The sequence below is a fragment of the Manis pentadactyla genome, chromosome 5 (assembly GCF_030020395.1).
Source record: "Manis pentadactyla isolate mManPen7 chromosome 5, mManPen7.hap1, whole genome shotgun sequence".
Taxonomy (NCBI): Eukaryota; Metazoa; Chordata; class Mammalia; order Pholidota; family Manidae; genus Manis; species Manis pentadactyla.
In genome coordinates, this window is record NC_080023.1 from 133,985,767 (window position 1) to 133,997,834 (window position 12,068).

The 12,068-nt window shown below is 43.0% G+C and overlaps 1 protein-coding gene across 1 annotated transcript in view; it reads right to left on the reverse strand.

Annotated features, from left to right (window-relative positions):
* Positions 1-3,698: 3,698 nt before the first annotated feature.
* Positions 3,699-12,068, reverse strand: part of KAT14 (lysine acetyltransferase 14) — a 53,279-nt gene continuing 44,909 nt past the window's right edge. The window contains exons 7-10 of the mRNA XM_036892172.2: positions 9,612-9,748; positions 8,521-8,696; positions 7,047-7,237; positions 3,699-4,441 (exon numbers count right to left, since the gene is read on the reverse strand). Of these exons, the coding sequence (XP_036748067.1) occupies positions 4,268-4,441; positions 7,047-7,237; positions 8,521-8,696; positions 9,612-9,748 (678 nt within the window). The 3' untranslated portion in view covers positions 3,699-4,267. The remainder of the gene's footprint in view (positions 4,442-7,046; positions 7,238-8,520; positions 8,697-9,611; positions 9,749-12,068) is intronic.

The window sequence follows — 12,068 nt, forward strand, 5'->3', positions numbered from 1 at the left end:
TGTGCATTTGAGAGTTGGAAAGTGAAAAAACAATAGAGCTGCTACTGAGGTCTCTCACCCCACCAAACTCCAAACACACACAGTAAGATGTTGATTTCATCCTCACACTCACTGAATGCTTATGGGGAACTGGTCCTGTACCAAGTAGTTCTGGGTACTGAGGACAGTGGTAAGCCAAGCATACACTGATCCCTTTCATACTTCCTCCGTTGCACCCCACTTCCCTTCCCCTGGGCTGGGCCAGAGCAGGGAAGGCTTTAGGCTCTGACACCAGACTCCCTGGCTTTGAGCTCAGGGTCCTCCATTAGTGATTTTGTTGGCCTTGTGCCTATTGCTACAAACTTGCCAGGGAGCAAAGGACATTATCAATAAAACAAAAAGGCATCCTGCAGTATGGGAGAATATATTTGTAAATGACATATCTGACAAGGGGTTGACATCCAAAATATATAAAGAACTTATACACCTCGGCACCCAAAGAGCAAATAACCCAATTAACAAATGGGCAGAGGATATGAAGAGACAGTTCTCCAAAGAAGAAATTCGGATGGCCAACAGACACATGAAAATATGCTCCACATCACTAATCATCAGGGAAATGCAAATTAAAACCACAATGAGATATCACCTCACACCAGTAAGGATGGCCAGCATCGAAAAGACTAACAACAAATGTTGGCAAAGATGCGGAGAAAGGGGAACCCTCCTACACTGCTGGTGGGAATGTAAGCTAGTTCAACCATTGTGGAAAGTGATATGGAGGTTCCTCAAAAAACTAAAAATAGAAATACCATTTGACCCTGGAATCCCACTCCTTGGAATATACCCAAAGAATACATCTCAGATTCAAAAAGACATATGCACCCCTATGTTTATCACAGAACTTTTTACAATAGCCAAGATATGGAAGCAACCTAAGTGTCCATCTGTAGATGAATGGATAAAGAAGATGTGGTACATATATACAATGGAATACTATTCAGCCATAAGAAAGAAACAAATCCTGCCATTTGCAACAACATGGATGGAGCTGGAAGACATTATGCTCAGTGAAATAAGCCAGGCAGAGAAAGACAAATGCCAAATGATTTCCCTCATTTGTGGAGTATAACAATGAGGCAAAACTGAAGGAACAAAATGGCAGCAGACTCAAGAGACTCCAAGAATGAACTAGTGGTTGCCAAAGGGGAGGGGTGTGGGAGGGTGGGTGGGGAGGGAGGGAGAAGGGGACTGAGGGGTGTTGTGTTTAGTACACATGGTGTAGGGGATCACAGGGAGAACAGTGTATCACAGAGAAGGGACATAGTGGATCTCTGGCAACTTGCTGCACTGACGGACAGTGACTGCATTGGGGTATGGGTAGGGACTTGATAATATGGGTAAATGTAGTAAGCACATTGTTTTTTCATGTGAAACCTTCATAAGAGTGTATATCAATCATACCTTAGTAAAAAAAAAAAAAAAACTTGCCAGGGAGGTATCATCAAGCCCACCTTACAGAGGAGCAAGGTGAAATACAATTATTTGCTAAGTCTGTTAACTTAGTATGTTTAATGAACTCACAACCATCTATGTGTGTAGCAATGAGGAGCTTTACAACTACCCCATAGTCGTTCTCAGGACTGAGGAATACTCTTTGTACTCCAAAAGAAGGATATCACTACTTCCTGCTAGTAGATACCAGAGTGATATCTTTAATCATAGTATATAACACAACCCAGACTTGTGGAGTATAACTGAGACCCTTCTCCCTAGAGCTGTGGTAAAGATACCAAGCCCACTTGCCAGATAGATATAGGAAAGGTCCCAAGGCTGTGTGGCTTTTAGGTGATGAGCACTTTGCAGCAAGTATGGTAACTATTTGGAAAATTCAAAATTACAGTTTTGGTTCTAAAACGTCCTGCTGCAAAGAGCTCAATCTCCCTAGAAAAGGGCTCTGAGTAAGCAGGACATAATTAATTCGGGTCTTACTCCTACCTGCATGGGGCCCTCGAGGCCCACCGGTGTCCATAGGCTACCTCCTCAGGATGCCTGGATACAGGTTAAAACAATCCAGACTCCTCAGGAAGATACAACTGAAGACAGGGTTCCTCAGCTTTTTTAAACTCATGCCTGCTTCTGAAAAATGAAAAGCAAGCCCTTCTCCTTACCTGAAATTTTGAAATTTCAAAATAAATTATAAATGAAAATTCCCCCAAACACAGTAATTTGAGAATGTTCTTTCACAACTCAGCCCCCACTCTGCATTAAGTACCACCTTTAAAGGACTGGTTAAGGGTTTGTCATAGTGCTAGCTCAGAGGAGGGCCAGAGAAGAAAGCACATCAACCAATGACTGCTCCAAGTATTGCGGCCACCAAGCCCAACTTGGGAAATGGCCCTGCCCCAATGCCAGGCAGAACTGGGGTGGGGCAGGGCAAGTCTAGGTGCATAGACTGTGGAGACAGGACCATCAGTCACCCGTGTGAACCCTGCTTGGATACTGATTCAAACAAATCAACTGTAAAAGGCATTTTTGAGACAATCTGGAAGATATGATTACATGTTGACTATTAGCTAACTCCAAAAATGTGTCCACCATGTTAGGTGAATAAAAGGCAACGAGGTTATATAAGAAAACATCCATGTTTTAGAAGCATCTACCTCAGTAGAGGTGAAATTATATGGTATCCGGGATTTACTTTAAAATATTTCAGCAAAGAAAAAAGGGTAAAGCAAATATGACAAAAATCTTTGTAAAACTACTGAATATGGGTGGGTGGGGTTTTGTTGCCTTATAATTAAAAAATGTAAAACAAAGAATCAGTTAAGGTGATCACTATATTCTTTGGCTCCTTGAAGTTAGGAGACAATTGCTTTGGCCACCTTTTGCAACACAAAATGCTTGACGTTCACATACAACAATCACAAGCTGATTTCCAGGTTTGGAAAATGTCACTTTCCTAATTTTACTTCTTGGGGTCATAATCCATTTTGTCGATAAAAATCTTTAAAAGGTATAAAACTCTTAGAAAAGGCATGGAGGGAGGGAGAGAAGAAAAGAAAAAGAAATTATGAAAGGGGACAAAAGTCCTAGTTGCTCACCCACAGCAGCATGGTCTGCTCGAACAGAAAACAGGCACACCACCCTCCCACGGAGGTGTGACACGTCCCCGTGCACAAAGGGGTTCCGGCTGGCCAGGAGGTCAGCTTCTAGAACAAAGCTCTTCACCGTGGTCCACACATCTCTGATACAAAAGTTTCAATGTGCACAGTCTTCTAGAGCGTGTTCAGCTCTCTTTGGATTCTCAAAGGGATCTGTGTCCCAAAAAGTTAAGAACTACTGCTCTTAATTTAAGAGAGTTTGAAAGCCAACTGATTACATTGAATTTATGGCCATGGATTGTTACAAGGAAAGATTTTTATTTGAGAACATCTGAGACTTTTGGAAATGTGCCTGCTGGATCCAAAAACACCTGATGGACCGTCCATGTGCACACCCACAGGTGCCAAACAGCTCCATCCTGCAGATGATGCAGGTTCTGTCCACGGTGGTGCTCCTCCACCACCCACACCTCCGTCCAGCAGCACTGTCTGCACAGCAGGTTGCTCAGCCACTCCAACCCCAGAGCTGCTTCACAGGCACAGGGAGAGCAGATTCTCTACCCCAGGCCAAAGCCCCTGGCGGGAGGTGCTACCAGCAGAACAGGTGAGGCAACATACAGACCAAACATTTAGTTTATTATTTTAACTGTGACCAAAATCAGTAACAGACAACAGAACCTCTGTGCCCCATAAGCCCTCCTGGATTCAATGAACAACTTTAACAGCTGGGAGAAGGGTTGGTATCCCTTTATGGAATCTTCTCCTGGTCTCTCATCTTCCCAGAACAGGAGGGTGCCTCTGGGCCACATGAATCTTTGATACCATCTCATTCTGTCATCCTTTAAGTTAGGACAGATTCCCTCCCCTCCCACAAAGCGTATCAGTGTAACTACTCTTTTATTCTTACAAACTGTCGGGTGGAAGGAGGACATGGCATCTTTCAGTTTTGGTTCACTGTGGAGTCCCAAGCTATGGCTGAAGAGAGGACTGGACAGTGATTTGCCAAAGGGCTGCTCATGCCTCATCCCACTGCCCAATGCTGTTCTCATCTCAGGTGAGAGAGGCGGAATGAAGGGCTAACTGCAGAGAAGATGAGAACACACAGTGAAAGGAGCAACTGCCTTTAGGTCCCCATGAAGCCCAGTCTGACAGCACGTGTCCTTCCGTGAAGAGTTGTATTCACATCAGCGTCGGAGCCTCAGGAAGAAGGCATGTTTACACTCTGTGCTCTCCAAGGGGTAATATTTGTCATAAAAATCTAAAACATACTCTTCAGTCTTGAATCCAAACTTCTGGTATAGCAGCATAGCGGGGTTGCTTGCCGAGACGTGAAGGGTTACATCCTTGCCCATGCAAGTCTGTCAGGAGTGGAAAAATACAAGATGAAAATGAAAAAGCCTGAGGGAAAATGAGTAGGTGAAGAAACTCTTTTAAGTGTAGGTAGCTAGTTATGGAAGCTGGAGAAATCAGGACCGGAGCTGAGACATTGCAACACCTAGCAACAGCTAGTAACTGAATGATATTCTGCTGATCCAAACAGTCACTAACATGCTCATCAAGACTAAGTTGATGGTATTCTGGGTGATTTTCTCTCTATGAAGCAAGGGCCAAGGGGGTATTTTATCGTCAACTGCATTATTTATAATGCAATTATGCTTAAATAAGTCAAACATATCAACACCAAGCACTATGGCAATCTTGAAGATACAGAACAAAATGAGAAGCTCTGCTTTTTAAACTGCATCCACAAACTTATAAAAATTCCCTCCGTAGACCTACTAAAAAAGATGATAAATTATGTGGCCAGATATGAAATATTATGACTTTTGCTTCATTATAATCCTGAAGAACCTGTATAGACCTTCTGAATCCTAAAGCTTAGCTTCCAACCGTCCAAACTGACATAATTAGCATCTCAAAACTGGGATTTCTGTATTTATCATTGATCTAATCCTAGGGGAAAGAGTAACAGTTCTATCAACACAGGTTCTTAGATTCTTTAATTACCTACACAGAATAAAGCACCCCCAAAGTCATATAAACTAAGAATTTGCTTTTTAATGAGGAAGGCACTGAATCTGAAGTGAATAGGGTCCTGGAGATTTTATAATCCATGGTTCCCGAAGGCCTCTATTTAAGGGGCCTCTGTCAAAGTTAAACAGCTACCTGCTTTTCTCTGCTTAATTTACATACTGCATCCAAAGGCATTTTCAGGACAACAAAAAAATACTAGTATACCTAGGACAAGAGTGTGTTTTGAGCGTATAAAATGCATTTCATGCAGTGACACTAATGTTCTTTACACTGCAGACATGCAGGGCCTGACCACGGCCATCACCGGGTGCCACTGCCTGAGCAGCACTGTGTCTTGGCTGGTTTGTGGTCTGGCTGGGGGCCAGGCACCGCATACACAGATGAGGCTCCACCACCCACATGGTGAGTGCTCAGGAAGGGCGACTCCTGCCTTGTATCATGCACACACATCAAAATGTCATCCCTGCCCTGCCCTCAGGCCCTTGCCGATGAAGGAAAAGGCAGAAATCCTGTGGCAATCCTGTGGGTGTTCTGATAGGCTGGAAGATGAACACAGGTCACTTCTGAGAGCCAGGGAGGGGTGGGACAGAGAAAGAGAGATGTCTGAATAACTGAGAAGGTCTCATCTGCAGACAACACAAGGTAGCACATATGTTAATTGGCAAGGGAGGAGACAAGAAAGCAATTTCAAGGAAAATGATTTTAAGGTTCTAACATTTGGGAATTGCTGAGCAAGTTTCTTTAAAAACTGGAGAAACAACATTTTGCCATCTTGATCCTCTGTTTGAAAGGAATCTTGTGCACATCACATAATCTTCCACAGCAAACAGTTTCTAAAGTTACCAGAAAATTCTGGGGGAGGCTGGGGAGGATCACTGCATGTTTTCCTGAGGTTAGTATATAAATATTTGGTGTATTTTCTTCAGGAGAAACAGATATATCAAAGGATGAATTATAATTCAGTATTAGAATCAAGTCTTAGCAAGTCCATAGGAGCTTATACAGTAATAGCAAAATTTAAAACAATCAGGAGTGACACTACATACCACTGATTGATACAGTTTCCCCACAATATTTAAAGCCTTTTTAATAACATGAATGGACATTGAGGGCATTATGAAAAGTGAAATAAGTCAGACAGAGAAAGACAAATACTGTATAATCTCATTTATATGTGGAATCTAAGACCAAAAAACAAAAATCTGAACTAATAGACTCAGACAACAGACTGGTGGTTGTCAGACACAGTGGGTGGGTGAAATGAGCAAAGGAGTTAAAAGGTATAAACTTCTATTCATAGAACCAGTCAGGGAGATGTAAACTATAGTCAATAATACTGTATTCCATACTTGAAAGCTGCTAAGAGAATGGATCTTAAAAGCTCTCATCACAAGAAAAGAAAATTTTTGTGTCTATTATGACAATGGATGTTAACTGGATTACCGTGGCGATCATTATGTGGTATATACAAATACCAAATAGTTATGTTGTACACTTAAAACTAGTAAAATGGTGTTGTCAGTCATAACTCAGTAAAAGCAAAAAACAAAACTAAAAATCAGAGTTCCACTTTCACTTCTCAGAGTCATGCTGTGGCAACTCTAAGAGCAGCTGCAGTTACCAAACAGACGGCACACGGTGCTTCTGGCTCTTGCTTTTGGGTATTTTTTCTCATTTTATCTACTACACATGTTCACCAACTGGTTTCTCTGAAACCTGAGTCTGATGGCAGTCCTATTTTAGAGGGGCAAAAGATTTCTGTCTCTGTGTTTTAATGGCCTCACGCATGATGGCAACTGGCTTTCTTTCATGTGGCTCGAGGCAACGCACACCACTGGGCTGTGCCTGGGAAGCCCAGTGGCTTCATCCCCTCTCCAGGTCTTCAGGGAGCTGAGGCAAACCGGGAGATGATGAGCATGGACGACTTACCTGAATCAGATGATAAATCATGAAAGTCGCGATCCCTGCTCTTCTCCATTCAGGATGGACAAACAGAAATGAAATGTAAGCTTCATTGTACTTCACATCAGGAACCATGAAGCCAAAGGCGATGATGACTTTCTTATACAGGACGACCACACTGAAGTCTGGGTACTGTAGGCACTCAGACAGGTCGACACCTGAGGAAAGAGACAGGGATTCAGAGCATGGCCTTTTGGGATTAATGAACACCGAGCGGTTCAGTTGGTACCTTCAGCTATACCTGTGGCCTAAAAACCAAAACTGAAGACAAAGATACTAGCATAGACACTTCAGATTCAGATCATAAAAATAAAAGTGAATTTTGGAAAATACCAAAATTATCATCTTTGCTAAGTATATATGTTAAAAGAAGAGACGCAGGATAGGGTGGGTAGCAGAGAGCAGCAGGCCCGGGACCAGACACACTGGCCTTGAACTCAGCCTGCACCGGCTGGCTCATTAAGAGTCTCAGCCTTGTAATTCCGCACTGTGTGAGATGAGAGCATACCAAGACTGCGGGGCGGGTAAAGAATCCGAGTGCCCTTATTATTGTGTTCTTTACCTCACACATGTACAATTTATAGGCTCTTTTGTAAAAATGCTACATTTTACAAAAAGGGGTAAATAAAGAGTGGACCCATGCATAATGTACGGAGGCACTTGGCCTAGGGGCAGGAAACAGGCACTCCACAGAATGTCCCTTTCCACTCCCGAAAGAACGAGCCCATCACCACCACCACATGCACTATTACGTGGTGTTCAGAGACAATAAAGATGACCCCGCTCCAATCCTAGGGAATCTCATCTAACATCTGGAAGACAGGCAATAATTCCTTTATTTTTCAAAGCAGGTGGAAAGCAGATCCACAAGGAACATGTTTATACTTAGCAAGGAAAATGTGTTCCTTTAACTGATAGTTTGGTCTTCAGAGAGACAATATAATAAGGCTGATAAAGTGACTCTTACCAGATTTACTTTTATTTTCAATCTGTGATAGGGGTATTTGGCTTTTTAAAAACATATTTGGGCTGTACCAACACTCACTAAGGACTAGCTAAATAAATAAGGCATACACAGTTATTAAGCAAAAATCAAGCACCCAAACACACCCAGGCTACCAGTCTGTATTATTGATAGACATTACCTGGTATCTAAATATATGCAGAAGCAAAACAGGATGAATCTTTTACTCTGGAAACAGAGACAAACAGGAAAGAGAAACAAACAAAAACACTGTTCATTACTTTAATTGTTGGCTTCCTCTTGATCTTAGGAAAGAAAGATGTGCTCATATTTTAATATTTCTTTGTTAGTAGAGACAAACTAAATGCAAACATATGAGTAAAGGGTTTAGAGTCACATGACATACTGTAACTCTAAAAATTATTTAAGTGAACTATACAGAAAACTGATCTGCTTAGTTTGGGAAGGGGAACATACCGGGCCAGAAAAACTCCTGACACATGGAGTTTATTGTGGGGATGTGGTTTGGCCGGACATAGCAGTAATCCAGAGGTGCGTCGGGCTCAGGCATCCAGTGGGGGTCACTCCTGTGCAGGTGGGAGCGGATCTCTGACAGGAGCTGCAGTTTGGGTGGCTTTGTTTCGTAATCACGCCTCCAGGACCACAGAAAGTAAACAAATTCAAGTTAAGAGAGATACCCAGTATTCTTCCCAGCCATATGATTCACACAAACTCTTTGAGATCTGCTTGAAATTTGAAACTAATTTGTGCTCCTTTATATGGCAGCTAGCTTGATAACAGCTACAATTCTTTTCTGGTATCAAATTTAAACTGTTCTAACTGTTCTAACATTCATCAGACCAAACTCGTCTGTACTGGCCAGGAACTCTGCCTGGGGTGGGGAGCCTCAACGAGCAGAGTGAGGACAGAGACAGCATCCCAGCTCAACCCTGAGTGCTCTGACCCGGGACAGAGCCCAGGACAGAAGGTCCAAAACGGCCATGGCAGCTGGAGAGCGCTAGGGACAAGGGGACCTGGAGCAGGGGCCCAGCTGCCTCCCTGTGTCTGCCCCAGAAGGCGGTACCAGGCAAGGGTACCATGGAGCTGCAGACAAGTCTGGTCAACGAGGACAACGTGCTCTCAGTCACAGTGGAAGACAGCACTGGGGCCTCCTAGCCAGCACTGCTTCCACGGCATTGCCTAGTTAACCACCCTCATTAGCCCAGATACTGGCCCTATTAAGACATCTCCAATCTTTTCATTTCAAAGAGACTGTTAAATATATAAACCTTAAATTTTAAAACAAAACAAAGAGTTTAATAATCATAATGAAATCTAACAGTTAACTTTTCCTTCTTTTTTTCATTCTTTTCAAAGGAACATCCTTTCTGCAAAAAAAAGGCAGTTGAAACAACCAAGCATGAGACTGGACAGAGAGCCCGCTCAGTCCTTGCCAATGTCCGCTCACAGGTTTTGAAATTAACTCAACAGGGGAACCAGGCACAGAAACCACGAACATTATTCCTCATCTCTTGACACACATGACATCGTGGCTCTTCCCCACATACCTGATGTAAGGTTTTAAGACCCGAGAAGTGTAAGGGCTGACGATACTCTGGTCCACAGCCGGATCTTCTGATCCCACCAAACGATACAGGAACTTAGTGGTCTGGTGCCGAAATCCTTTCCTGGACGGCAAGGCAGTCTACAAGAAAGAAACGCTGGTTATATAAAAATAAAATTACTCAAAGGATGGGTTTGATTTCCATTAATTAGTACTTATGACATTTTTTGGTATTAGAAAGCAGGTCTTTTTGTATTATTTGGAAAGTTCACGTTTCAAGAGAAGCTTCATAAGTATCTTCACATAAAATTAGCTATAAAAAAAGGGACTGATCCTAGTTTTAACAGTTTAAAAGCAAAATAACTTTAAAAATTTTAAGGCTTTTAAAAAAATTCATAAGTCATTTAAGTGAGTGAAATGCAGAATTGATCACTGGGTTTACAGCTTCCCTAGGTTTCATTTTGTCTATATTATACCTTCAATCCGTTCATCAAATACTAACCAGCACTAGTGTCAATGAGGTAACATACACATGGCCCATGCTTTATTAGTAGTCTCTGATCTCCACAAGATCATAGGAGCCAGTTATCACTACACCTGTGTATAGATTTATTAAAATGTCTCTATTCCAACGAGTAAACTGACAAAAGTAGGACTAATGTCAATTCTCACCCCTAAAACAAATCACGGTAGCAGAGAGACCCTGCCAGAGGTTCAGCGAGGAGGTGGTTTTTGTTCTTGAGGTGGGTGTCCTAACAGAAGGGTGCGTTTCACCCTGGGAGCCCGACGGGAAATGTCAGCACCAGAGAGTGCTGCTCCAGGGCCCTCAGTCATGTAGTAACAGAACAGGTGCAATTAGGGTTTTATAGCAAAGAGTTCGGATGGAAGATTAAAAATCACGTTTGTAAGTAGCTTGCCAAGGGTTGGATGGAGTTGAGAAACCTGAGTTGTTTTGTGGAATTAGTGTACTGGTAGCCTAGAAAGTAACTGTTGGAAGAAAAGCAAGAATTCCTTCTTTTATAATTTGCTTTCATTACTCTCCCAAACTGGACACCAAAACTTTCAAAGGACAACTTTGAAATTCTTCCTTGACTTTAAAGTAAGTTTCAAAGTGAAACTCAGAGCTGTGGTGTACAGTTTACAAATGTGGCCCATTCCTTCAATGCCTGTGGGTACACACGGCCCCTCATATCAACAAGCAGAGTTCACTTCTCCTCCCCTAGAATTGGCGCCAGGCCTGCGACAGGATCTGACCAACCAGAAAGTGGCAGACGTCATGTCTTGCCAATGGGTTTCAGCCCCAGGCAAGTTCACTATGGATTCAATGTGACCAAAGAAATGACGGCAGAACTGTTCCTGGGGAGAAAGGGTTTATTACCCGGCTTGTTCTCATGGCAGTAGGTCAAGCACTAGTGTCTCTGCCTCCGCCCAAAGCACTGGGCTGAGCTCTTTATAGAGTGACTCTGTTCATAATAGCTTATAGCCTATGGGTGTGGAAGCAGTAGCCTAGCAACAGGCCAGTTACATCATGAAGTGGTTTAGGTTCAGTGAGGATCCTGGCCATAGGAACCTTCACTTTCCCCGCACGTCACATTCTGGGACTTTTGAGCCCAGGCCGTAGAGAACAGGCAGCTTTTGCTTCTCCCTCTTCCAGTCTGGCTGCACGGTGTCCAGGCTAGACAGAAGAATGACTACAGGCAACATGGAGATGGCCTCTGCCAGAGAGAGGCCATCCTCCTCAGGCCAGTCCTGACCCTGTTCCCAGCTGAGGCAACCAAAAGCAACCCCAGCCTTCAGTGCATGGAGTAGAACTACTATGCACTTGAGCCTAGTCAACTCCCAGAATCAGAAGAAATATGAAATAGATACTGTTTTAAGTCGCTTAACTTTTGGGGTGGTTTGAAATATAGAAACAGACAACTGAAAAACCAACCCCTATGCCATTGGCTAATGACTCAAGGGCAGTTCTGTGGATGCCACAGATGTTGCACAGTACCCCAACTTCCTCCCCTCCCCGCTTTCATCCTACTCTAAACATGCTCGACCTCTGCCTGGACCACTGCCATTGGTCTCCCTGCTGCCACCCTCCCCCCATATCAGCCACTCTCCACTGACAGCTGGATTCCTTTCTTAAAAACAAATTCACTTCTCTTGATCACAACTTCTACTTGGCTTCTATATAGTTGACCCTTGAATAGCATGGGCTCAAGTGCACAGGTCCACTTCAATAAATATGTTGGAAAAATTTTTGGAGATTTGGGACAATTTTAAAACATGTTCTTTTCTCTGGCTTACTTTATTGTAAGTATACATATAAGACATACAACATACAAAACTTGTGAATCTACTGTTTATGTTACTGGTAAGGCTTCCCATCATCAGTAGACTATTAGTACAGTTTTTGAGGAGTCAATGGTTACATGTGGATTTCTGCCTATGTGGATGGTTGGTGTCCTAACCC